This window comes from Coregonus clupeaformis, chromosome 29, assembly GCF_020615455.1.
Source record: "Coregonus clupeaformis isolate EN_2021a chromosome 29, ASM2061545v1, whole genome shotgun sequence".
NCBI classification, from domain to species: domain Eukaryota; kingdom Metazoa; phylum Chordata; class Actinopteri; order Salmoniformes; family Salmonidae; genus Coregonus; species Coregonus clupeaformis.
Window position 1 is genome coordinate 27,144,409 of NC_059220.1, and position 27,620 is coordinate 27,172,028.

The 27,620-nt window shown below is 44.8% G+C and overlaps 2 protein-coding genes across 5 annotated transcripts in view; both read left to right on the forward strand.

The window, feature by feature from the left end:
* LOC121544474 (centrosomal protein of 170 kDa protein B-like) overlaps window positions 1-24,031 on the forward strand; it is a 51,041-nt gene extending 27,010 nt beyond the window's left edge. For both annotated transcript variants that reach the window (XM_045209146.1, XM_045209145.1), the window contains exons 7-18: window positions 11,913-12,026; window positions 13,147-13,644; window positions 13,741-14,759; window positions 15,665-15,782; window positions 15,869-17,551; window positions 18,885-19,113; window positions 19,676-19,808; window positions 20,243-20,380; window positions 20,545-20,633; window positions 20,956-21,049; window positions 21,155-21,206; window positions 21,351-24,031. In XM_045209146.1, coding sequence (XP_045065081.1) covers window positions 11,913-12,026; window positions 13,147-13,644; window positions 13,741-14,759; window positions 15,665-15,782; window positions 15,869-17,551; window positions 18,885-19,113; window positions 19,676-19,808; window positions 20,243-20,380; window positions 20,545-20,633; window positions 20,956-21,049; window positions 21,155-21,206; window positions 21,351-21,577 — 4,394 coding nt within the window. In that variant the 3' untranslated portion in view covers window positions 21,578-24,031. The remainder of the gene's footprint in view (window positions 1-11,912; window positions 12,027-13,146; window positions 13,645-13,740; window positions 14,760-15,664; window positions 15,783-15,868; window positions 17,552-18,884; window positions 19,114-19,675; window positions 19,809-20,242; window positions 20,381-20,544; window positions 20,634-20,955; window positions 21,050-21,154; window positions 21,207-21,350) is intronic.
* Window positions 24,032-24,209: 178 nt separating this feature from the next.
* Window positions 24,210-27,603, forward strand: LOC121544379 (5'-3' exonuclease PLD4). Of its 3 annotated transcripts, none has more exons than XM_041854314.2 (11): window positions 24,210-24,290; window positions 24,365-24,456; window positions 24,607-24,779; window positions 24,930-25,113; window positions 25,193-25,313; window positions 25,611-25,738; window positions 25,839-26,039; window positions 26,268-26,407; window positions 26,526-26,691; window positions 26,785-26,881; window positions 27,036-27,603. In XM_041854314.2, exons 2-11 carry the CDS (start codon window positions 24,382-24,384, stop codon window positions 27,239-27,241), a joined length of 1,491 nt encoding a protein of 496 aa, XP_041710248.1. In that variant the 5' UTR covers window positions 24,210-24,290; window positions 24,365-24,381; the 3' UTR covers window positions 27,242-27,603. The 3 variants fall into 3 exon arrangements, with proteins under 3 accessions (XP_041710248.1, XP_041710249.1, XP_041710246.1); XM_041854315.2 differs by having other exon boundaries at window positions 24,261-24,290; window positions 24,371-24,456; XM_041854312.2 differs by lacking the exon at window positions 24,210-24,290 and having other exon boundaries at window positions 24,300-24,456.
* Window positions 27,604-27,620: the final 17 nt, after the last annotated feature.

Consider the following 27,620-nt stretch of genomic DNA (forward strand, 5'->3'; position numbering starts at 1 on the left):
CAAACCTGGTGGCCAACTACAAGAAACGTCTGACCTCTGTGATTGCCAACAAGGGTTTTGCCACCAAGTACTAAGTCATGTTTTGCAGAGGGGTCAAATACTTATTTCCCTCATTAAAATGCAAATTAATTTATAACATTTTTGACATGAGTTTTTCTGGATTTTTTTGTTGTTATTCTGTCTTTCACTGTTCAAATAAACCTACCATTAAAATTATAGACTGATAATTTCTTTGTCAGTGGGAAAACGTACAAAATCAGCAGGGGATCAAATACTTTTTTCCCTCACTGTATGTATGCCAGTAAGGCTCTACACCGGTTGTAAAGCGGATTAATGTGCTTCATTTTAAGAAATTATTTGGCCACTTTAGTTGTGATACAAACCTTATCAAAACATATAGGCCTATAGGCTAGGCTACATGCACACGCTGGGCTTCATTCACAAGTGGTAATACATCATTCACAAGTGATAGGCTAATATTGTCACCCATCAGACTATTCTTAATTTAATGTTGTCTTAACATATACTAAATAATATATGTGTGAAATTAGTTTTGATTTAGAATGGACCATTTATCATGCACCTGGGGCATGGGTGAAAATAATACAATTATGCACTTAAATAGCGAATGGAGGACGCTTTTCCCGTGGTTCATTTTCATGCCAGCCAGGTAGGCTATACTCCTGTTGTGAAGCAAAGCAATGTGCTTAATATTAGGAAAGTTGAGAAATAAATATAGTAGGCCTAGCCTATAGAAAGCTGATGGGAGCCCTCCTCTTTTTAATAGAGGCCATCATTCTGTTTTCTCACGCAATTGCATAGCCTATACAAATGTTGCACAACATGAGCTCTTGGGCTCTCATTAAGTGTTTGATTAGATTTTCCATTACATTTGCATTGATGTCAGAGTGATTAGAGGGACAATAGAGTGCTGAGTACCAGGCAGTTAGCAAGTTTGGTAGGCTACTAATGACGATCGGCAATATCAGAGCTTGGAGAAGCCTAGTTACCGTGACTAAACGGTCAAGTGGAATTTGACTGTGGTCATGACTCCTGACTGCCTGTGTGGCGGTAATACGTTCACCGTAACAGCCCTAGTATCAGACGATAATTAAACAGATATTCAATAAATAGGATGAAAAAAAGGGAATTTCATGCTTATCTGAACACTTGCGGCCATTCTGATAATGTCCCCTGTAGCTCAGTTGGTAGAGCATGGCGCTTGCAACGCCAGGGTTGTGGGTTTGTTTCCCATGGGGGGGCCAGTATGAAAATGTATGCACTCACTAACTGTAAGTCGCTCTGGATAAGAGCATCTGCTAAATGACTAAAATGTAAATGTAAATTATTGCCACAATGTATGAAATCAACATTTGAAGCATAGTTAGTGGACAAATGCTCTTTTGGATGGCAATTTATGATAACTTAGTGTGGAAAAATTACACTTTTTATTTCCCCGCTGTAAATCAGTATATCGTCATATGTCGGTATCTGTAATTTTTGTCCCCAATAAAATCAAAATGTGTATCGGACCCGATAAAACATATTGGTCGGGCTCTACTTTAATATGATTTTCAGGGCAGTTATGTTCCTAAATCACTGAGGGATGTACTCTGTCTGATTTCAACCAGTGAGATCTTATTTTGTATCTTTATTTTCAGATCTTGTAGAGATGTTCATTGTTCACACACACAGTCAGTACCTCTGGCAAATTGATAAGCATCTAAATAGCACAGGGAAATGGAAGGTTCAAAGCTGTCCTCTTTGAATGAGTTTCATTCACAGGGTCAAAACACACTGTTGGCTGAGCAATTTCCACACTACTCTCAAATAGTATCCATTAACAAGATGCAGACATGAACTTTACTTAACAAAAGTGCTCTTTATTCCAAATGAGTGGGGCACATTTTTACGCGCAGTTCACTGATCGCTTGATGTTTTCTCTTGAATTCTCATCATACTGTAAATAGCCTTGATGTCTTGAAGTTTGGATTTGGAATTTGGGTATGTCAGTTGAGGTTGTGTAATCCAGCCAAGCCTATTGATCATATGTTGTAACTCTTTATAAGCAGTACTGCTGTCTCACCCCACAATCTTTAAAACTGGATGTCATAGCTTCCATGACTGTAAGTTGATCAACCCTGTTGTATGACAGTAGAGTAAACCCAGCTGATCCCACTCTGTAATCCAGCTCATCCAAGCCCATTACCCAGCAGTGGAATGGAAGGATGGACCATCACTAGTGGCTTTAACTACTGACAGTCACAAGGTTATGACATGCCAGACCTCCAGCCATTTTTATTTGTTTATTTCACCTTTATTTAACCAGGTAAGCCAGTTGAGAACAAGTTCTCATTTACAACTGCGACCTGGCTAAGATAAAGCAAAGCAGTGCGATAAAAAACAACAACACAGAGTTACATATGGGGTAAACAAAACATAAAGTCAAAAATACAACAGAAAATATATATACAGTGTGTGCGAATGTAGTAAATTATGGAGGTAAGGCAATAAATGGGCCATAGTGCAAAATAGTTACAATTTCGTATTAACACTGGAATGATAGATGTGCAAAAGATGATGTGCAAATAGAGACACTGGGGTGCAAATTAGCAAAATAAATAACTATATGGGGATGAGGTAGTTGGATGGGCTAATTACAGATGGGCTGTGTACAGGTGCAGTGATCGGTAAGCTGCTCCGACAACTGACGCCTAAAGTTAGTGAGGGAGATAAGAGTCTCCAGCTTCAGAGATTTTTGCAGTTCGTTCCAGTCATTGGCAGCAGAGAACTGGAAGGAATGGCGGCCAAAGGAGGTGTTGGCTTTGGGGAGGACCAGTGAGATATACCTGCTGGAGCGCAGACTATGAGTGGGTGTTGCTATGGTGACCAGTGAGCTAAAATAAGACAGGGATTTACCTAGCAGTGATTTATAGATGACCTGGAGCCAGTGGGTTTGGCGACGAATATGTAGTGAGGGCCAGCCAACAAGAGCGTACAGATCACAATGGTGGGTAGTATATGGGGCTTTGGTGACAAAACATATGGCACTGTGATAGACTACATCCAATTTGCTGAGTAGAGTGTTGGAGGCTATTTTGTAAATGACATCGCCGAAGTCAAGGATCGGTAGGATAGTCCGTTTTACGAGGGCATGTTTGACAGCATGAGTGAAGGAGGCTTTGTTGCGAAATAGGAAGCCGATTCTAGATCTAACTTTTGATTGGAGATGCTTAATGTGAGTCTGGAAGGAGAGTTTACAGTCTAACCAGACACCTAGGTATTTGTAGTTGTCCACATACTCTAGGTCAGACCCGCCGAGAGTAGTTAGTTGGGTGGGCGGGTGCAAGCAGCGTTCGGTTGAAGAGCATGCATTTAGTTTTACTAGTGTTTAAGAGCAGTTGGAGGCTACGGAAGGAGTGTTGTATGGCGTTGAAGCTCGTTTGGAGGTTTGTTAACACAGTGTCCAATGAAGGGCCAGATGTATACAAAATGGTGTTGTCCGCATAGAGGTGGATCCGAGCATCAACAGCAGCAAGAGCAACATCATTGATATACACAGAGAATAGAGTCGGCCCGAGAATTGAACCCTGTGGCACCCCCATAGAGACTGCCAGAGGTCCAGACAACAGGCCCTCCGATTTGACACATTGAACTCTATCTGAGAAGTAGTTGGTGAACCAGGAAAGGCAGTCATTTGAGAAACCAAGGCTATTTAGTGTGCCAATAAGAATGCGGTGGTTGACAGAGTCGTAAGCCTTGGCCAGGTCAATGAAGACGGCTGTGCATTACTGTCTTTTATCGATCGTGGTTATAATATCGTTTAGGACCTTGAGCGTGGCTGAGGTGCACCCATGACCAGCACGGAAACCGGATTGCATAGCGGAGAAGGTACGGTGGGATTCAAAATGGTCAGTGATCTGTTTGTTAACTTGGCTTTCAAAAACTTTCGAAAGGCAGGGCAGGATGGATATAGGTCTGTAACAGTTTTGATCTAGTGTCACCCCCTTTGAAGAGGGGGATGACTGCGGCAGCTTTCCAATCGCTGGGGATCTCAGAAAGAGAGGTTACAAAAGAGAGGTTGAACAGGCTAGTAATAGGGGTTGCGACAATTTCGGCTGCTAATTTTAGAAAGAAAGGGTCCAGATTGTCTAGCCCAGCTGATTTGTAGGGGTCCAGATTTTTCAGCTCTTTCAGAACATCAGCTGTCTGAATTTGTGTAAAGGAGAAGGGGGGGCAAGTTGCAGCGGAGGGTGCAGAGCTGGTGGCCGAGGTAGTGGTAGCCAGGTGGAAAGCATGGCCAGCCGTAGCAAAATGCTTGTTGAAATTCTCGATTATTGTAGATTTATTGGTGGTGACAGTGTTTCCTAGCCTCAGTGCAGTGGGCAGTTGGGAGGAGGTGCTCTTATTCTCCATGGACTTTACAGTGTCCCAAAACTTTTTGGAGTTAGTGCTACAGGATGCACATTTCTGTTTGATAAAGCTAGCCTTTGCTTTCCTAACTGATTGTGTATATTGGTTCCTGACTTCCCTGAAAAGTTGCATATCGCGGGGGCTGTTCGATGCTAATGCAGCACGCCACAGGATGTTTTTGTGCTGGTCAAGGGCATTCAAGTCTGAGGAGAACCAGGGGCTATATCTGTTCTTAGTTCTGATTTTTTTGAATGGGGCATGCTTATTTAAGATTGAGAGGAAAGCACTTTTAAAGAACAACCAGGCATCCTCTACTGACGGAATGAGGTCAATATCCATCCATGATACCTGGGCCAGGTCAATTAGAAAGGCCTGCTCACTAAAGTGTTTTAGGGAGCGTTTGACAGTGATGAGGGGTGGTCGTTTGACCGCGGACCCATTACGGACGCAGGCAATAAGGCAGTGATCGCTGAGATCCTGGTTGAAGACAGCGGAGGTGTATTTAGAGGGTAAATTTGTCAGGATTATATCTATGAGGGTGCCCATGTTTACAGATTTTGGGTTGTACCTGGTAGGTTCGTTAATAATTTGTGTGAGATTTAGGGCATCTAGTTTAGATTGTAGGATGGCCGGGGTGTTAAGCATATCCCAGTTTAGGTCACCAAGCAGTACGAACTCTGAGGATAGATGGGGGGGCAATCAGTTCACATATGGTGTCCAGGGCACAGCTCGGGGCTGAGGGGGGTCTGTAGCAAGCGGCAACAGTGAGAGACTTATTTCTGGAAAGGTGGATTTTTAGAAGTAGAAGCTCAAACTGTTTGGGCACAGACCAGGATAGTATGATAGAGCTCTGCAGGCTATCTCTACAGTAGATTGCAACCCCACCCCCTTTGGCAGTTCTATCGAGACGGAAAATGTTGTAGTTGGGGATGGACATTTCTGAATTCTTGGTGGCCTTCCTAAGCCAGGATTCAGACACTGCTAGAACATCAGGGTTGGCGGTGTGTGCTAACGCAGTGAATAACTCAAACTTAGGGAGGAGGCTTCGGATGTAAACGTGCAAAAAACCAAGGCTTTTACGGTTACAGAAGTCAACAAATGATAACGCCTGGGGAGTAGGAGTGATACTGGGGGCTACAGGGCCTGGGTTAACCTCTACAACACCAGAGGAACAGAGGAGGAGTAGAATAAGGATACGGCTAAAGGCTTTAAGAACTGGTCTTCTAGTGCGTTGGGAACAGAGAAAAAAGGGGGCAGATTTCCGGGCGTTGTAGAATAGATTCAGGGCATTATGTACAGACAAGGATATGAGTACAGTGGAGGTAAACCTAAGCGTTGGGTAACAATGAAAGAGAGAGCATCACTGGAGGCACCGATTGAGTCGGTCTCCGCGTGTATGGGGGGTGGGACAAAGGAGCTGTCTAAGGCAGGTTGAGCTGGGCTGGGGGCTCTACAGTGAAATAGTACATTAAGAAATAACCGAAACAGCAATAAGCAAGGCATATTGACATGGGAGAGAGGCATAAAGCAATCATAGATGGTATTCGACAGAGCTAAGACAACAGCTGGTAATGGCGACAAAGTTTGGGCTGAGGCTAAACATAGACAGGATGCGGTACCGTAAAAAGGAACAGTACAGCAGGCATCAGCTGTATAGCTGAGTTATCTTAAGGTCCGGTGAACACCAATAGGAGAGTTCGGAGGTAGTTTGGGGGCTGCTACAGCACTGGCGAGCAAGAGGCCCGGCTTGCGTGTGCTAGTGGGCCCGGGCTAGCAGATGGATCTTCGTGGTCGACGTCGTAACGGGAAGCCTGTTGAAACCACATCAGACGATTTCGTCGGCAAACCAGTCGTGTTGGATCGGCGGGACTCCGTGTCAACACTAGGTCACGTCCGGTTGACAGAGAGGTAGATAGCCGGGAGATGGGCCTGGCTCAACTGGTGCTTGCTAAGGGGCAATGGTAATTAGCCAACGACAACAGCCATTTGGTTGCAGCTAGCTGGTTGCGATGATCCGGCGCTAGCGTCCAGTGATTCCGTCAGAAAATCCGATATGCTCTGGGTCGATAGCACGCTGTGCAGACTGGCCGACAAATTGTCCAGGCTAGAGCTGGCTGGTGGGTAGTGCAGGCCACGGACAATGGTGAAGACGCTAACGGTGGCTAATAGCAAGTAGCCATTCGGTTGCAGCTAGACTAGTTTCAGCTTAAGGTTCTTGATAAAAGTTATAAAGAAATAATAGAATCCTTTCCACGTTGGGTGAGGCGAAAAAAAGAAAAAAAAATGGGCTATTTACACGACCGCACTGCTACGCCATTTTGGAATAATCTGAACCAATACAATAGAATACATTCAGCTTCCTCCTCTCCCACTCTGCCTATATGTGATGTATGTGATGGGTTAATGTAGCTGCTGACTGACTCCTTATTTCCTCCTGAAGCAGCTGGACTGTTGAGGTGACCACAGTGTCCGGGTCCCCACAGGCCACACCCTGTTGACAGTCCAGGGACTTCACACTGTGAGGCTCAGAGATGTCAGTTTTTCCTGAAGCCTTACAGGGTGTGGACTGTGGAGTCTGTCTTCTCCTTCTGCTGTCTGTAAAGCAGCAGGAGGAGAAAGAACCTGCTGGCTCTCTGAGTGTACAGTAGGCCAGGATGTGACCCTGTCTGGCCTACTGTAGTCTACCCTGACAGGCCATGTACTTTATATTTTTGTTCAGTATATATTAAAGGCAACATGTAAAGGGTTGGTCCCATGTTTCATGAGCTGAAATAAAATATCCCAGAAATGTTCCATACACAGTTTTGTTTACATGCCTGTTAGTGAGAATGTCTCCTTTGCTAAGATAATCCATCCATCTGACAGGTGTGGCATATCAAGAAGCTGATTTAACAGCATGATCATTACACAGGTGCACCTTGTGCTGGGGACAGTAAAAGGCCACTCTAAAATGTGCAGTTTTGTCATACAACACAGTGCCACAGATGTCTCAAGTTTTGAGGGAGCGTGCAATTGGCATGCTGACTGCAGGAATGTCCACCAGAGCTATTGCCAGATAATTTAATATTAATTTCTCTACCATAAGCTGCCCACAATGTAGTTTTAGAGAATTTGGCAGTACGTCCAACCAACCTCACAACCGCAGACCACGTGTAACCACGCCAGCCCAGGACCTCCACATCCGGCTTCTTCACCTGTGGGAATGTCTGAGACCAGCCACCCGAACAGCTGATGAAACTGTGGGTTTGCGCAACCAAATAACTTCTGAACAAACTCTCAGAAACCATCTCAGGGAAGCTCATCTGCGTGCTCGTCGTCCTCACCAGGGTATTGACCTGACTGCAGATCAGCGTCGTAACCGACTTCAGTGTGCAAATTCTCACCTTCGATGGCCACTGGCACGCTGGAGAAGTGTGCTCTTCACGGATGAATTCCGGTTTCAACTGTACCGGGAAGATGGCAGACAGTGTATGGCGTTGTGTGGGGTCGAACTGTTTGCTGATGTCAACGTTGTGAACAGAGTGCCCCATGGTGGCGGTGGGGTTATGGTATGGGCAGGCATAAGCTACGGACAATGGACACAATTGCATGTTATTGATGGCGATTTGAATGCACAGAGATACAGTGATGAGATCCTGAGGCCCATTGTCGTGCCATTCATCACCTCATGTTTCAGCATGATAATGCACGGCCCCATGTCGCCAGGATCTGCGCACAATTCCTGGAAGCTGAAAATGTCCCAGTTCTTCCATGGCCTGCATACTCACCAGACATGTCACCCATTGAGCATGTTTGGGATGCTTAGGATTGACGTGTATGAGAGCGTGTTCCAGTTCCCGCCAATATCCAGCAACTTCGCAAAGCCATTGAAGAGGAGTGGGACAACATTCCACAGGCCACAATCAACAGCCTGATCAACTCTATGCAAAGGAGATGTCGCGCTGCATAATGCAAATGGTGGTCACACCAGATACTGACTGGTTTTCTGATCCACGCCCTACTTTTTTTTTTTTTTAAGGTATCTGTGACCAACCGATGCATGTCTGTATTCCCAGTCTTGAAATCCATAGATTAGGGCCTAATGAATTTATTTAAATTGACTGATTTCCTTATATGAACTGTAACTAAGTAAAATCTTTGAAATTGTTGCATGTTGCGTTTATATTTTTGTTCAGTGTAGAACATAATGTAGAAATGTATCCTTATGGTGTCCACGGCCTAAGAAGAGCGCTGGATTTAAAGTTCATTTTCATGTCTTTCATTAGTGGCTTCATCATTCCTGATACACACCAACATAGAAAAGCTTAAATTGTCTCAGTGCAGCACTAGAGAGAGTCCACAAGCCATTTTAGGTTGTGTCATCCATCCTGTGTAGCTAGAAATGAAGCATTGGGTAAGCCAAATGGAATTAGTGACATGCCCTTCTGTTCCCCTCCCTCCCTCTGTTGATGTCTTATTGTGTGTCCTGGGCAACAGCACTTTGGAGTTGTAGTGCTTTAGTTTATTTAGGCCAGTGTGAGAGCCCTAATGTGGCTGTTTTGTTTTCATAGACACCAGGCATGTGGATAATCTGATTTATGCCATATAACCTAGCGTCCCGGGCTGGCCAGCCAGCTGTTAGACGTCATCACAGCAATGAGGGTGACAGGAAATCTGCCATAGTGCCCTTATTGGTCAATTGTAGGGGATAAAAACAGATTAATATGGTTTGTTAGAGCCATTTTATATGAAAGAAAATGTAAAGAAGATATTTTGATTTATTTGTTATTGAATATAAACGTATAGAAATTGTGTAGAAATGCTTATTATTTTATAGAATTGTATGGAAACTGAGCTTTATGCTAATTATGTATATTGATATCCTTTTATGGTATACTGACACATGGTGGTCACGTGTGGTTTACCTATAGAATAGCATAAAGCAGTGTTTCCCAAACTCGATCCTAGGGACCCAAGGGGTGCACATTTAGTTTTTTGCCTTAACACTACACAGCTGATTCAAATTATAAAAATTTGATTAGTTTATTATTTGAATCAGCTGTGTAGTGCTAGGGCAAAAACCAAAACGTGCACCCCTTGGGATCCCGAGGACCGAGTTTGGGAAACCCTGGCATATTATGGTTAAGATGGCGTCATTAGTTGAACTCATTAGGACAGGTGATGGACCTGATAGAAGACTCATTGTAGAGTAACACTTTTCTACCTTTTTCTTTTGGATTACATTTTCCTGTTGTTACTTATCATGTAGTACTTTGGGATTTTACCTTTTTACCATTTATCACTTCGAACCTGTCAAACCTTGTCTGGATTACAATGCTTTCTTTTACCACTTACCAACCTGGAATCTGTGTTGCAATCAATGAACATTTGTGAGCAATAAATATCATTTAACTACATCAGCAACCTTTCAGCTCGTACAGTGAGGGAAAAAAGTATTTGATCCCCTGCTGATTTTGTATGTTTGCCCACTGACAAAGACATGATCAGTTTATCATTTTAATGGTAGGTTTATTTGAACAGAGAGACAGAATAACAACAAAAAAATCCAGAAAAACGCATGTCAAAAATGTTATAAATTGATTTGCATTTTAATGAGGGAAATAAGTATTTGACCCCTCTGCAAAACATGACTTAGTACTTGGTGGCAAAACCCTTGTTGGCAATCACAGAGGACAGACGTTTCTTGTAGTTTCCCACCAGGTTTGCACACATCTCAGGAGGGATTTTGTTCCACTCCTCTTTGCAGATCTTCTCCAAGTCATTAAGGTTTCAAGGCTGACGTTTGGCAACTCAAACCTTCAGCTCCCTCCACAGATTTTCTATGGGATTAAGGTCTGGAGACTGGCTAGGCCACTCCAGGACCTTAATGTGCTTCTTCTTGAGCCACTCCTTTGTTGCCTTGGCCGTGTGTTTTGGGTCATTGTCATGCTGGAATACCCATCCACGACCCATTTTCAATGCCCTGGCTGAGGGAAGGAGGTTCTCACCCAAGATTTGACAGTACATGGCCCCGTCCATCGTCCCTTTGATGCGGTGAAGTTGTCCTGTCCCCTTAGCAGAAAAACACCCCCAAAGCATAATGTTTCCACCTCCATGTTTGACGGTGGGGATGGTGTTCTTGGTGTCATAGGCAGCATTCCTCCTCCTCCAAACACGGCGAGTTGAGTTGATGCCAAAGAGCTCGATTTTGGTCTCATCTGACCACAACACTTTCACCCAGTTCTCCTCTGAATCATTCAGATGTTCATTGGCAAACTTCAGACGGCCCTGTATATGTGCTTTCTTGAGCAGGGGGACCTTGCGGGTGCTGCAGGATTTCAGTCCTTCACGGCGTAGTGTGTTACCAATTGTTTTCTTGGTGACTATGGTCCCAGCTGCCTTGAGATCATTGACAAGATCCTCCCGTGTAGTTCTGGGCTGATTCCTCACCGTTCTCATGATCATTGCAACTCCACGAGGTGAGATTTTGCATGGAGCCCCAGGCCGAGGGAGATTGACAGTTCTTTGGTCTTGGCCATGGTGGAGAGTTTGGAATCTGATTGATTGATTGCTTCTGTGGACAGGTGTCTTTTATAAAGGTAACAAACTGATATTAGGAGCACTCCCTTTAAGAGTGTGCTCCTAATCTCAGCTCGTTACCTGTATAAAAGACACCTGGGAGCCAGAAATCTTTCTGATTGAGAGGGGGTCAAATACTTATTTCCCTCATTAAAATGCAAATCAATTTATAACATTTTTGACATGTGTTTTTCTGGATTTTGTTGTTGTTATTCTGTCTCTCACTGTTCAAATAATCCTACCATTAAAATGATAGACTGATCATTTCTTTGTCAATGGGCAAACGTACAAAATCAGCAGGGGATCAAATACTTTTTTCCCTCACTGTATATGGAAACGCGTATGGAACCAACCTGTATTTTGGTGTCTATAGAAGTGGCCTTTTAGAGTCTAGGGACCACCACTAATGGATCAGCCATGATAATGTATGTATGCATTCAAGCAGGACAGCAGCAAGTACTGTATGACCAAATACTGTAGATGGAAGGTTATCAGTTTGTCTCAATGTTCTGCTCTGGAGAGATGAGTCATCATAAACTCAGCAGGCCAGTGATGTTGTTTGAAAAGTGTTTCCTCCCTTTAGTGAAGATTAGGATTACCATGTCCACTCTCATTCTCCTCCCAGGAGGATTATGTATTGTGTATCACATGACCTCGTTTATAACGCCAGGCCCCTCTACCTGCTTTGTCAATGGCTGATTCTTATCAAAGTTATTAAATTATGATGAAACATTTTAGTAGGACAAAATGCACAATGTTATCCCTAATAGTATCCACTGCGACTGTGTTACGCTTTTTTGGAATGTTTCAATGTAAAGCTTTACTTCAAACCCAGACATTATGGTGTTTGCAATAATTCTACCATGACTAAATCTTTCAGTTGCTGCTGTACTAACTCTGTTCCCTCTCTCTGTCCATGTATCTGCTTGCGTGTCTGTTAGTGGCCAGTGAGGCTCCAGTGTCCAGGCCCACTCCTCTGTATGGACAGCCGTCGTGGTGGGGGGAGGATGATGCTGAACACAGTGAAGGACAGCGGCCAGACGAGGACCCTGCAGGTCTGGAACAAACACTACTCTACTATTACTATACTATCAATTCATATGTTTCTCTGGATATGTGAGAGTGAGCGTGTCACTATGAAAGAGGCCTGGCACTTCAATATTGTTATTAGCTGTGCTGACTCATAAAGGTTACACCCATTGTATTTGATTAGAGTGACAAATATAACACTTTGTTATGCATCACACCAAAGGTTTTCAATGCATCCATTGAGAGATGGATGGTGTTTAGCTCAGTAGTGCCTCAGTAGTGACCAGGAGCTGCCAGTGTCACACTAAGCCAGGTTGGTCCAGGGCCATGCCAGGCCAGCGGGCAGTGCCTCGTGATGGATTACCCCTGTAAGCCCAGGGTACAGGGTGGAGGAGGGAGGGTGACTGTTAGCCTCATGCTGCCCACTCTCCTTTGGACTCCAAGCTCCCACAGTTACATTTCTTCACGCCCAGCTGGCCTGGCACCCATTGATTGGCTAATGTATTTGTATGTTTGCTTAGCCAAGCCATCTTGTTATTTGTGGCTCCAGATTTATAGGGAATACTTGGCAGACTGAGTTTTTCCGTGATTTGTTTTCCTTGACTGTTGTAGTATGTCACAGTTGTTATTTCTCCCCAGTAATATTTCATTAGAGTAGTGTCTGTGATTCCTTCCCTTACCCACCTCATACTGCATGTCCTTTGTGCCTGCAGTTGACAATAGGGTTGGGAATTGCCAGGGACCTCACAATACGTTATTATCACGATACTTAGGTGCCATTATGATGTGTACTGCGTTTCTCATGATTCTCACAATTCTGTGTATTGTGGATTCGATATTGCGATTTGATGTTCCAAAAATATTGCTCACTATATGTCTGCTGCAGAGAGACGAGAGAGCATGAGAAAATGAGTTTTGATCAGTCGGGGAAATAAAAGTGCGAGTTTTGGCGCCTACTAGCGCTAGCTAACGCTAATGATTAAAAAAAAATCTATACTTTGAGTCAAATATCGATATGATATCGTCCAAAATAATATTGCTATATGTAACTGTATCGATTCCCCCCCATCACTAGTTTACAGTATTGGTCTATATAGTATTGATCTATATTGTCCTGCTGTCTTCCCCCTGTGTCTGCCCCCACAGAGAATACTAAAGAGAGCTACAGACAGGAGGTCAACGGCTCCCTGTCAGACAGCCAGGCCAAGTCCATCTACTCATACCACAGGGAGCCCAGCTACTTTGAGATCCCCACTAAGGAGTTCCAGCAGCGGGAGCTCCGTGAGGTTCCCACTAAGGACACTGATCCCCCTGCTGTCCCTGTCCCTGTTCTCCCCCCAGCCCCCAACTCCACCCCCACACCCCCTGTGGTGCAGAGCCACGCCTCCTTCACCATCGAGTTTGACGAATGCACGCCGGGCAAAGTCAAGATCAAGGACCATGTGACCAAGTTCTCCTTCCGCCAGCAACGCAAGCTCCCGGGTAAGGAGGCGGTCACCACACCCACTGAGGTGATGTCAGCTGAGAGCAAGGTGGCTGATTGGCTGGTCCAAAGCGACGTGAGCATGATCCGGAGGTGGTCTCGGACAGAGGACATGTTCAGCACCAACAGTGACCTGCCCATCTACAACAAGGCTTCCACAGGTGAGTGACTCAATGATTTATACACTGAATCCAATGTTACTATCCACTGTTACTGTCAGAGCTTTCAAGCTAACATGTTTCTGTATTTATCATCAGGCCATCACCATGAGGATGGGACTCGGGGCAACTCTGAGGATCCTGTTGTGAACGGGAAGCAGGTTATCCAGTCAAAGCCACCGATGGGGCCTCACACGTCTCTACCAACCCAGCTGTCCCCCCCTCGACCCTTCACCCCCCCTGACTCAGAGGAGCTTCTGTCCAGCTCCGCTCCAGAGTCTCACTCCCCTCCTCAGAGCCAGGGCAAAGCAGACCCCAAGAAAGTCTTCGTCATCGAGTTCTTTGATGACAATCCACGCAAGAAGCGTTCACAGACCTTCACCAACAACACAGTCCAGCCCGACAGCCCGGCACTCAGGAACAAGCTGGAGAGGAAGTTGGGCCCCAGCACCCCCACCCAACAGTATACCATCCCCCTGAAGGGCCCGGGCTCTGGAGGCCCCCAGAGGGCCGGCTCCCTGAGGCGGGAGAAGACGGAAGATCGGATCAATACTAGCTTCTCCTCCCCCTCCTCCTCCATACAGCCCAGGCCCTTTAGAAGTGTGGGCCGCAGGTCCAAACTTTCCCAGGACTTCACTGCTGAGTTCCTGAGGGAGTCCAGACAGGAGACTAGACCAAGCATGAACACAACCTGGGAGAGGAAGACTTCACCTGTGTCTCCTACCACCAGCCCACCACCAACAGAAATGGCAGCAGTGCCCCACTCCCACCAGACCCCACCAAGTCCCCCTCAGCCCCCTGTCCCATACCTGACTCAGACCTCCACCGTCAACCAGCCTGTGCCCCTGAAAGCCCCTCTAATGTCCCTGGCCAACCACACCATGGAGGCCACACGGAGCCTGGAGGCCGCACGGAGCCTGGAGGCCGCACGGAGCCTGGAGGCCGCACGGAGCCTGGAGGCCGCACAGAGCCTGGAGGCCACATTTACCATGGAGGTCGGAAGCCCCAGAAGCTTGGGGAACGAGGAGGATGATGCCTTGAGTGAAGCAGGCACCTACACCATTGAGACAGAGGTCCAGGATGAAGAGCTGGTGGAGGCACGCAGCAAGATAAACCAGGCAAGTCTCTTTGCCTTACTCTCTGTAGTAGTCTTATCTCTCCAAGTTTGTTTTAATATCACACCTTGTCATGCTATAAGCTTCAGCCTGAGATAACCTGCCTTGTCAAGTATCCAACAGCCATGCTATCTAACAAAAGCCCCCATGAGCCTCCAGCCCTGTAGCGACAGCATTCACACTCACACATCATGCTTTGTTTCTGACAGGTGTTTGGTGTTGTTGAGGGGCCAGAGCAGCCCAGCCACATTGAAGCAGCAGCATATAAGCCTGTTAAGGCTCAGGACAGGGAGGAGCATAGGGAGAGTAGCTCTGTGGATATAAGTCCAGCTCCAGGGCAAGGACAGAATCTGCTGCAGGTAAACCCCCAGCTGGCCTCAGTGTGGTGACAGATTCCCAGAGTTAACGCAATTTAAAAAAACAATCAATCAGTCAATTAATTAATCAGTCAATCAATTAATCTGCTGGGTCAATAAGCTATTCGAGTTGGGAAGCACAAATCTGCATGTTTTGGTCTCTTGATTCTCAATGGTTTCTCCTCATCTCCCTCGCAGATATCGTGTAGTCTCTATTGGTTTCTGGGGGTGTTGTTGTTGTAGTTCTTTACTTCCTGCTGGGTTTGGGTGTGACCAACTGGTTTTCTCTGGTGGTGTCCTTGGTTTCTATCTGAGGAATAGGAATGGGTTTGTGGCGGTTGGAATGTTTTTGTTGTCATAAAGTGTCATTTTCAGATATAAAAAATATCCCAACATCCCAAGCTGTAAAAGTGTCTATTCGCCTAATAGATTTTTCAATCATAGAATATAATTTCTTGAACGGGATTGTGTTATTTTTCCTCCTATTGTAAGCGTTATTGTGTTTACTGACTGCTGTTGAGACGTGAATAACTAGAGTGATCCTTCGTGCAGTTGTCTGGTGGCTCTAAGTGGGTGTCTCGCTGGGCCAGCCTGGCAGACAGCTACACAGACTCTGGCCCCACCTCAGGCCTCTTCGACATCCCCTCACAGATTGAGCTGTCAGGAGGAGGTAAGACATGGGAATTTGCACAGAATTTGAAGTTATAGTCCTGATTATCAACTTCATAAAAAATGCATCCTTCTGTTTCCATTCAGTTGGTGGGAGGACCGGCTATCAGGCGATGCTCAGTCGGAATGTCAAAAGTGTGGAATCGAAAGGCCAGAGTTCCAGAACACGGCGGATTCTGCCTCAGGCACCATTGATGGAGAAGAATGAGACTCCAACTCCCAGCATTCTAATCCATCAGGACACTTACTCTACCTATGATATCAGAGAGAAGAGCTCCAGAACCCCCTGCCCACAGGAGGGCCACAACCTGTATGTACAGGACGACCTGGACCCAGACAGCCTGAGTGATGCCAGTAAGTCAGACGACGGCTCCATTGTGGAGCAGAGGACGACGCCCACACCAGAGACAACAGACAATAGTTTATCTCAGAACAGAGAAGAGGAGAGGCCCAGACTCCCAGCCAAGTCTACATCATTCTACATTGACTCTGAGGAGCGGGGATCCAGACCCAATACGCCCAAGACTGAGAGAAAACAACCACCTCCTCCCAATACACCACAGTTCTCTACAGCCACCCTGACCAAACAACGGGGTGGACAGGACTCACAGAAGACTGTGAAGCCCAACTCATCAGCTTCCAACCTGGACTACCAGGGCAGAGTCAGCCCTCAGCCCAAGGAGATCTCAGTGTCTCTGGTCAGGCAGGAGAGCTTCACTAAGGACCAGCCAAGTGATGCTACACAGGTCACCAAACTCCCCCACATCTCCAGCCAGCCTGCTCTGAATGACCCAGACCCTGCTGAGGTGTTCCAGGGTATCTGCAGCCAGGACACCCACTCCTACCTCAAGGAGACTGAGGACGCTCTGGCTGCCCTGGAGGCCAAGCTCCAGGCCCAGACTGACGTAGCTCCCCGCCCCATAGATGACGCTCTGTCTGGTGAGTCTGACATGGACTCAGCCAGCACCGCCAGCCAGCACAGCAACCAAACTGCCCCCAAGACCGGATCCAAGAAGCCCTCTATCACCTGTGGCCTTCAGAGGGAGAGGTCCTCTGCCAGCTCCTTCACCCAGGAGTCCATCCGCCAGCCATCAGCCCATGGTCGCCTGTCAGAGAAGCGGTGGTCTCAGGGAGCGGACAGCAGCAGTAAGCCTGAACCAGGCAGGAGGCTGGGGATGAGACGCAGTGTGGGAAAACATGGCTCCATGGACCTTAGTGATGACCCCCAGAGCTCCAGCTTACCCTACTGGCCTGACACCATCTCCTCAGACCAGGAGGGCTCCCGGCCCACTGCACGCAAGAAGTACACCGCCCCCCTGCAAAAGGAGGATTCTTCTAAGTCCTCCAAAGTGGCCCAGGCCCTGAGCCGCTCCAACAGCATGTATGCCCCAAGGCCTACTAGAGCCTCCATGCTTCGCCGGGCTCGCCTGGGCGAGGCGTCCGACAACGAAGGCACAGAGACGGACAGGATCTCCCAGGAGGCCAGCAGGACCACCAAGGCCTCCCAGGACAGTAAGAAGCAGCTCTCCAGGCTGGACATGCTGGCTCTGCCCCGGAAGAGGACCAGCTCCTTCACCACTCCCAGTGATACAGAGTCCTCCGCACCCAGGACAGGCTTCTCCAACCGCAGCACAGAGTCCAACAGCGGCTCTGGCCGTAAGGCCTCCGTCGCCGGGCCCAGCTCTAAGCCTGCGCTAGGCAGGGCCTCTGGAGCTCCCGGCAAGCCCATCACCCGCTCCAGCAGTGCCAAATACACCAGCAGCACAGCCAGTGAGTTACAAACACAGTCTCCTCTTTGTAATGTTATATCATATTTTGCAGTCTCTTGACAAAGAGATCATTACAGGTGGAAAAATATGTCTTAATAAGTGTTTAAATATGTCCCAGCCAATCTTGAAATGCTACAGAAATGTAATGAAACATAAAAATGACAACTTCTGGATTGGAAGCATCACATTTTAGGTCTGCATAAAGGAGACCAGTCCTATTAATGATCTGGATGAATTGGTTTAAGTGAGTTTGAAACAATTAGTCCAACTAACAAGTTACAAGGGGGCAAGCCGAGGTTGTATTCTTCTGGAGATTGGTTTCATAAGCCATGGTTTAAAGGTCCCTGACCTTTGGCTTTGTAATAAGGACCTTCACTAACAACACTTATGCTGTATTGCTATATAACCCCTTCAATAATTTCCTCTAGGGGCAATTTCACGGTAACAGAATGATCATGAGATGCCGATTCTTCACTTTAAAATGAATGCATAACAAAAACCAATGATTGCAAAGTTAAACAAACCATACAACTCTATGCACAAGGATGACTTTTAACAATTTCCACTGAAAGTTTTACAAAAACAGATTTAGTTGAAGAACAGTGCAGATGCAAAGTTTGGTAACAGGGGGCCTCCCGAGTGGCGCAGCGGTCTAAGGCACTGCATTGCAGTGCTTGAGGTGTCAATACAGACCCGGGTTCGATCCCAGGCTGTGTCACAGCCAGCCGTGACTGGGAGACCAATGAGTCAGCGCACAATTTGACATAGCTTTTAAAGTGTCAGCATCACTCTACCGTGGAATGTCCTCTAGAATACCTGTGGTGAAAGGTGATACCATCTGCACAATGTTCTCATAATCATTATTTAATGTTCAATCATGATAACATGACTGTCTAGAAAATATTGTGAGAATAAGGTGGGTCAAATGTCGAATAACGTACGTACACTATCCTTTTGAGCGATAATAATTACATTTTTCTTTACTTTGTGACTTCTTCTATGGTCTTCAACAACATTATTATTTTTTACAGTAGCCGTTACTATTGTTGGGTTGAGTGCTCATTTCAGGTTGTGAATGTTTTTGAATAAAATAAAATCCTAATGAATAACATATACAGAAAGATTTTGGTTGTGATCTTGCATCAGTACATTTACCATCTGAATGAGCACTTCTACAAAACCCTTCTGTATGGGTCTCTGGGGTATATTTGGGTGTTATGGGATATGTGGGGTTTGTAGTTTTTTTGCGGTGTCCTTTTCATGGTGTCTCTCTGTTTTTACCTGCCTTCCTTCTCCTAATCTCAACACCGTTCAAACCAATTCATGGCTCCAAGGCTCCAGACGACGACAGAAAGGCTCTGACTACACCTCCACCTCGGAGGAGGAGTATGACTCTGGTAACCAGAGTACCCCTAAACACAAACGCTCCCAGACCCCCTCAGCCTCCCGCTCCCAGCCCCTCATCCCCCCGCGCCCCAAACCTCACTTAAGAGACTCGGACCAGGAGAGTCACGAGGGAGACGCCTACCAGAACTGGTCCTCCCACAGTGCTGAGATAGCAAAGTGAGTTGAGATAGCAGGTGGACAGCCAGGGCCGGCTCCAGTCATAAGCGGTCGCTTAGGGCCCCAGACCTTTTGTATTTATTTTTAGGATCTCAGTCGACATCTCAACTTACTTTTGAGAGTTAGAATAGTACAATGCACAAGGTGCAAGTTCGAAATTTGGTTGTGCATCAGCATTTTTTCTCTTGTTATGTCAGTCATTAGCAGTCACTCAATGATGACTAGCAATTCTTTGATTGGTAAGTTAGTCTAGCAAGCTAGCTATACCTTTAGTAATCATGGCCAAATACCGACCAGGCGCGCAGGGCACGTGCCCAGGGACCCTGACCTCCAGGGGGCCCCCATGGATTTTGTTAGTCACTCTCACTCAGATATAATTAACATGGCATAAGTCATGGCAAAATGTATAGAATTGCAGGAAATTGGCTGTAAGAATGCGCAAAAAAAATCTCTGCCCCATGGCAAAATTTGTAAAACTTGCTTCAGAACTGCAAAACTTCAATTTTTCGCTCTTGGAGGAGTGCCTGAGGTGTCCCTATGTTGGTCTGTTCTCCCCTTCTAGACTGAGTCAGGACCTGGCTAAAGATCTGGCCATCTTGGCCAGGGAGATCCATGACGTGGCTGGTGATGCTGATCCTCAGAGCTCTTCTGGAGTGGCCAACACACCTGCTTCTACCATGACCGCCCGGGACGAGGTATGTGAACCACACTGCCTAGTCACACACTTATGGGCCTAATGAAGAGCTTTTCAATTTAAATATTTTCTTTAGCACCCAATACAGTATATCCTTTCCTGTCTTCACTGATTCATGTTATAATGGCTGGAGAAGACATACACAACCTATAAACCAAGAGTTTTCATTCACTCCATGCTATCAGACAGCACAGTCATCTCCTCAGGCTGCCCAGCCTTCTCAGGTGCAGATTTATCAGTTCACTCTCACAACAACATTTAAATTGGTTGCTCTCACATCTGTGACCAATGCAAAACATTCCACTGTCATTAATGGGGTTATATCCATGGATTCATCTTGATCGCTGTTTCTTACCATATCTGCTACCTTATGATTGGCACATAATAATAACCACCCTTAACTGTTGAGAGTGTCTGGCTCCTGTTGTATTGCAGTTGGTCCATCCTATTCCTAAAGCTGGTGTGAACTACCAGAGAGCTCCCCCTGGTTCACCTGCTACCGGTGACCCCGACCAGACAATGATGAATGACCAGGAACACAACTCTGAGCACAGAGGATGGAACCAGGAAGAGGTTAGACAATAACATTGTTCATGCCGCTTCAATCCATTTTGAGAATTACAATTTTTACAAATAGATTCTCTTGATAAGTTGCTCTTTAGCCCAATGGTGTTCAGCCTTGTCTTTGTGAAGTGGAGAGCTGACTGAATGTATTTGTCTATGATCTCTCTCTCCAGGTTGTTGTTGATGATCTTATGTTGACTCCAGTGTCCCAGATCTCTCTGGCTATTCGAGAAAACACGGAGCAACTAGCTGAGAAAATAAAGTAAGAATGTATACCTAGACAAGAAGCATGTGCAAAAGTTCACAATACTTTTTCAGGCCATTCTCCCCACAGCTCATACCAGAACCAGATGAGAAGTTGTATTAATCCTCTCTGATATGCAGTTATCTCGTTAGCTCTGAGTGAGTGAGTGAGCACAGCCTGCCAGCATGGCTAATGGACTGAGAGTGAGTGGAATGTGCTGTGTTGGGCAGATAGTCTATCCTTAGGGAGATATGGGACCTCAGATATTCAGTATAGTAATTCCTCATTTTATACGTGGTTGCTCTGTCTGTACTCTAGAGTTCGTTTTTTGTGCTTGCAGGGTACTATTCCACAACAAACAGGAAGTTTGGGAGGAAATTGAAGCAAAGATCAATGCTGAAAACGACATCCCTGTCCTGAAAGGCTCAAACAAGGTTGGTATTTCTCCAGACTTATCTGACCAGGTTTGTAGTTATTTCCGATGATTTTCTCTATTGTTTATTTCCCTCGGCAGTGTAACATGCCTATCTGTATTTCAGGAAATCACATCTATTCTCAAAGAGCTCAGAAGAGTTCAGAGACAACTTGAAGGTAAGTGCACCTCACAAATATTGAGTAAAACCTCCATGTAAACAAGCATCACTTAAAAGCTTTTTTTTTTTTTTGTCATTTGCTTTTCTCCCTCAGCATTTCAGATGTGTTGATTTATGCCAAATTGTTCTGTCCCCTTCCCAGTCATCAACACAATAATTGAACCCAGTGGGAACCTCGAGCCAGCCAAAACCTCCACTACTAGTGCCCCCTCCTCAGCCGGGGTAAGGCCATCCAGGGCCCCTTCGAGAGACTGGAGATCCTTAGGATCCCAGCGGGGTGGTGGTGCGGACTCCTCTTCCAGCTCCAGGCCCAGTGAGAATGTCAGGAGATCAGCCATGGCCTCTGAGGCAGAGAGCTATGTGGTCTGAGGTTCTGGAACACAGTGCCTCTTCACTGCTGCGCCACAATCCCAGGTGTTGAGAGAGTGGATTTGAGAGGGGGAAATGGGCACTGCTAGAGAACTGTGGCCCCACCGCACGAAGACACTACTGCACTGTGTGTGCATTACTAGAGAACTGAAATGCGTATTGAACTGCCATGGTGTGAGAAGGGGATTGTACATGACACACTAAAGCCATGCATTGGTTAGTTCAGCTGAGGGAAAACCCCTTTAAGACAAGGCCATTATTGTGCCATATACCTCAGTTGATCTCACTTTCACAAAAGCATACTTGATTACTTGCATTTTATTGACCTGTTTCTGTGATTTAATTAATTGGGAAAATGTTGCTGCAATGAACTTAGAGCACAGTATATTTAAAATCAGCTTGAGTATGTTTTATTTAAGGAAGTATCTCTTACTAATGTAATTAAATACGATGAAAATCAAAGTATATTTTGACATTGATTGATGAAATGTATGAATAAGTAGAGAAAATATATATTTGTAAAGGAGTTCTCCAGGATCCCTTGATAAACCAGTGACTGGGTTTATCCAAGACTTCCCCACTGTATTTTCTCTCATTCTATTGACCACTTTTTCTCTCTATGGACCAGACTTGAAGAATGTATATCAAGTATTTAATTGTAATGATTTATATAGTATTAAAGAGTTTATAAGTTGGCACTTGGACACTTGCTTTTGAGCTAAGAAAATAATGTTATTTGTCTGGTCTCTTAAAAGAGACCGAGGTGAAATGTAAGAATGGCTCTAGGAGTCACTTTCACAAGGTATCTCACGTTGCCAGTAGTAACATGATCAGATGTGTTTTGTGCCTTTTTATTCTTTAGTCAAAGGTAGGAATTAGGCCTGCCTTCTCATGTCTGACACTAGATATTTCCTTGTTCTCAGAACTGAACTTCTGTGTGAAAAGTACTGTATGTGTGGAAAGTACTGTATGATTGGGTGGGCAGGGCAGGGCGGCTAAGTGCTGCGGTAGAACATCTAGGTTGAATCACCTGGCAACAGCCAACTGTCTGGAGTGAGTAGCTGCATAGCTCAGCCCAGAGATTTTAAGCTTTAAAACAGAATAAAACACAGGACTCATTCAGGACTTATACCAGCTGGCGCCATTTGGAATGTGTTTGTTAGTATTGCAGATAGGTTTAATTGTCAACCTGTCAGTTGATTGCACAGCTGTCAATACTGTGGTCAGCAATTTCGCAGTGCTATCTTTCTGTTCCCTTCTTGATTCCCCTTTCTCGGTTTAAATCGTGATCCGTGGCTTCAATTTTGCTAAAGTATGTGTGTGTCCTTTCAAACGATATAAACTAGTGACCCGCAGTGTTTGTCATCACCCTGATGAAGACCACTTGGCTGTCCAACCGTTGGTTATAAAATGATTGCATCGGAGCTCCTAGAGTGTGTTGCTCTCCTTTTCTTTTTATAGTAAAAGTTAACACTTTACTGACTCAAATGCCCTCTGATAGTTTCAGCTTCGCTTTCTGGAGATATTTCCTCCTGTTTTATTGCTGTACACTCCTTCGTTCCATCAATAAGCACGCCACACTACATTAACTCCTGTGCTGTTGATGCCAGTTTATTAGGCCTATTAAGTGCAGTGTCAAAAGCAAGATGCACATGCTGTTTGTTTTGTTATGATTTAATCATAGTTGTGAGTGACAATGAGCAGAAATTGTGTGCAATTATAAATGAAAAAACATTTATTGTTATATATGTACACATCTAAGAGTTTTCTCTAGAGATGACCTCCATCTAGTATTTTGCACTATTGTAGTACCATCAGGACCCTTCAACCTTATATGCTGAGAAGCTACACTTTAACCCCCCTTTTTAGTAACGGGGTTGCGTTCATTCTTTTAAAGATTGTATAAATTCTATCCAGTCCAGAATGAGAGGAGGCTGAAAATGCTATGAAATGAAGGGACTGCAGTCCACCACAAGTGCTTTCCTCTTTTCTAACCAGTTTGTGTAGCTGTACATGAAGTAGTAACCGCAATTTCCCTCAGTGCCACAAAGCCTTTTGGGATATATGGTTTCATACCACAAAGTACAGTACTTGTTTACACCCGTGAGCTCAGTTAAATCTGTCTCTGAGCTTTTGATTGCTATGGCTCGAATTGCTTCTGCTATTCTGCTTTGTGCTATCCCTTGTAGTTCTTAATCAAAAGCTCCAGTCAAATGAGAAATATCTTGGTGTAAGTCATGAGTCCCATTTTGTTAACCCTGTTCATATCAATTCAAAGTCATCATCATGGTTTGGTTGTTTGGCTCTTGCACCCTAAACAGAAAAGTTCCACTTCCTTCAGCATTTTATATTGATGTTTTCCAGAATTAATCTATTGGAAAAGTTCAATCATTTTGTGCATAATTTAGAAAATGGGATTCAATTTTTTGTAATAAACTGATTTGTAATCAATTATGTTGTGTACTGTCATTATTTTTTATTCCAAAGCCACTTGTTTGATATAGGCCTAATATTGTAGAACTCAACACATTTACATGTTTTACGAGTAATTGTATTTATATGTCCTGATCTGTCAGAGAAATGAAAGAAGAAACAGGAACCATGTCTATTACTGTGTACAGTTAATGTCATACTTCTTAGTTTCATATCAGTTTCTGTGGACTGTGGAGGAAGAACAAATCCCTTCTAGTAAACAACACCTGCTTTACTCTGTGTAAGTAGTTTTTGCATGTTAAATGCTGTTTAAATGTATGTTTAAAATGATATTTATGATCAATAACATTTTAGGTCTAGATTTCAACAGGATGTTAGGAACATCAGTGCCAGAGATGTCCTCTCCTTACAAGACTTTACATGATAGCTATGTTCCCAACCGAAGTGTAAGAATTGCTTGTCAAGCATTTTGTCAAACTTTTCAGTAGAAGCTCATCTGAAGTATGTTCTAACTTCTGTTTACATTTATATTGAAATATATTTATTCTGTCCTCATTTTTCATAAACATCACACTTGGTTGTGTCTGTGTTCTCAGAGCTCAAAACAGCTTGTGTCTATAGCTGTGGTAGTGGGATGTTTGACTGCTTTGGGTGCACTGCTCTCCTTTTCTATATTGGACAAGTGCACAGAAGAAGAGCATTTCCAAAATGACAAGCTCTTCCAAGAAACAAGAACTGATCAAAATAACATTTCTGATGAGCAAAGCCGGTGAGCTTCATGTACCCATATACGTTTAGCTTTAACACAATTGACAATGTAAAACAGTCAAAGTTTTGTCAAGGGAAGTGGTGCTTCGTTTCCAGTTTGTAATCATCCCCAAAGACTAGTAATTAAGAGGTCCTGTTGTGAATTCCTCAGAATTATCCTTGTGGAGAGCATTCCCCTGTATATGAAATATGACGACAATGCAACCTTTGGGACCCCAGTGGACAAGGCCTGGAGAGATCTCCTGTCCATGGCAACCAACCAAGTCGATGTGGCTTCCTTCTACTGGACTCTTACCGGTGATGACATCAATATGAACTCTTCCACTGACTTACCTGTGAGTTCTAAAAAAGCCATTGCAGGAAAATTTATCCCTGTGAATTTGCCTGCACTTTATCTACTGTCATCATCAACAGGGAAAGGACATACTGGAGCAGCTTGGAGCTTTGCCTTCCAGAAACGTATCAGTGAGGGTTGTGACGAGTATTCCCTCTATGCTGACAAACTCCACAGATCTACAGGTTCTGAGACAGAAAGGTCTGAAAACACCCCTTAAATCAGTGTTTCCCAACCCTGGTCCTCAAGTAGCCCCTACAGTACACATTTTTATTGTAACGCTGGACAAGCACACCTGATTCAACTTGTCAACTAATCATCAAGCCCTCAATGAGTTGAATGAGGTGTGTTTGTCCAGAGCTACAATGACAATGTGTACTGTTGGGGGTACTGGAGGACCAGGGTTGGGTAACACTACCTTGAATGACAATCAGGTTACTTTGTATATTATCCTACTGTATTTTAATCTTTAAATGTAATTTAATTGGTTTTCTGTAGGAGTCCAAGTAAGAAAGGTGCACTTTGGGCGTTTGACTGGGGGTGTACTCCACAGCAAGTTCTGGATTGTTGATCGTAGACACATATTCCTAGGAAGTGCCAACATGGATTGGAGGGCTCTTACACAGGTAAAGGTCTAGTGATGATATAATACACTTACCATTGAATAATCTCACTCGCTTTGCTCCTACATGAGTCATGACAGGTAACAATGCACGATCATCTTAGGTTAAGGAACTGGGAGTGGTGATCTACAACTGCTCCAGTCTGGCTGAAGACCTCCATAAGATCTTTGAGTCCTACTGGGTGATGGGTCATCACAACAGCTCCATCCCAGACCCTTGGCCCTCCAAATATGACACTGCCATCAACAAAGAGCATCCCTTGCTGCTGAAGACTGATAATGTTTCAAGCAAAATCTACATTACAGTAAGTCCCTTCTGTTTCACTTCCCCATTCTGTGCTTTCAGAGGGCCTGGACCATAAAACCAGTCGCATCTGAATAAACCCTGAGAGAATTAAAGAGCGTGTCCATTGTCCAACACATAACAGGTTGAATGGAGATTTCTTTCTCATCTAATGACCATCTCATCACAGTTCTACTCATCACAGCCCTCTCTTTCTTCCCATGCCATGTCTGTCCTCTGTCTCTCCCAGGGTTCTCCTCCCTCTTTCTGCCCGACCTCTCGGACTCAGGATCTGAATGCCATCCTCTCAGTGATCTCAGGGGCGCAGCACTTCATTGATGTGGCAGTCATGGAGTATTTTCCCACAACACGCTTCATACACCCTCAAAGGTGAACCTACTGTCCTACCAGGCTCATAGCCTTTTTCAATACGCCCTTGAGTTTTACTTACAACTCTACCTTCTTGTTTTGTTAGATTCATTTAATCTACCTCTAATATATCCTTTAGGTACTGGCCGGCCATTGATGATGCATTAAAGAGGGCTGCTTTTGAGCGGAATGTTAAGGTCCGTCTGCTGGTCAGCTGTGGACGTGATTCTGATCCAGCCATGCTGCCTTTCCTTCAGTCTCTAGCCTCCCTGAATTACCCTGCCCAGAACATCAGCATTCAAGTGGTAGGAAGACACATATAGCCTACTGGTATTATTATTCAACCATGTGGTTGTCTTCCTTTCTGTACTGTAATGCCAGATGGTCCCCTTTTTCAGAAACTGTCCATTGTGCCAGTAGGGAACCAGTCGGAGATTCCCCACTCCAGAGTAAACCATAATAAATACATGGTGACTGATAAAGTAGCATATATTGGTAAGTGTTAGACAGCTGTATCAACATGGCCTACAGTAGACTTTTCAGAAAATAGTTTAATATGATGCTACTTTATTGTGAACAGACACAGTTGTATATATGAAGGCATTATAGGTAATGAACAACCTGAATTCCCAATCCTTCTGCCCCTCAGGGACGTCTAACTGGTCAGCTGACTACTTCAACACCACAGCTGGAGTGGGGCTGGTGGTTTCCCAACACACACCAAACTGGCCCTGGGGGACCCAGGCTCTGCAGGGGCAGCTCAGAGCAGTGTTTGACAGGGACTGGCACTCTCAGTTTACTGTATGTTTTGCTGACTTGGGCCATCACCTTGACTGTGCACTCTCAAAAGGATAGGCGCTCTGACTACCATCCATACACTTAGCTATAACAATGTTTACTTTAGACAAGTATGGCTTAGGGAAATAACAGTAAGCCTGTTGGACTGCTTTTTCTAGCCTTGGGTTGTTTCTATAAGGGACGTTGCAACTGAACACCATTTGCATCATCATTTGTTTGTTAGCTACTTGTTACCTTTTCTTCCTATTGAACATTTACTTTAGGAATGTTTCATATTTCACTGTATTACCTTTCGCAAGCCGACAAATGCCGTTTCGTGATGTACTTGATTGCTCATTATTTTTGCTACAAAATGATTTATTATACAAGTTAATTAATTTGAAATAAAGGCAGCAAAAGGCTGAGCTCTGTCTAGTTTATTCAATTGTTTGTGTTT

Coding starts and splice junctions, on each gene's coding strand:
- LOC121544379 (XM_041854312.2), top strand. CDS start 24,313: ATGCTGTTTAAATGTATGTTTAAAATGATATTTATGATCAATAACATT. Junction 26,040..26,267: donor CAAGCAAAATCTACATTACA/GTAAGTCCCTTC, acceptor TGTCTCTCCCAG/GGTTCTCCTCCCTCTTTCTG. Junction 26,408..26,525: donor CGCTTCATACACCCTCAAAG/GTGAACCTACTG, acceptor TATATCCTTTAG/GTACTGGCCGGCCATTGATG.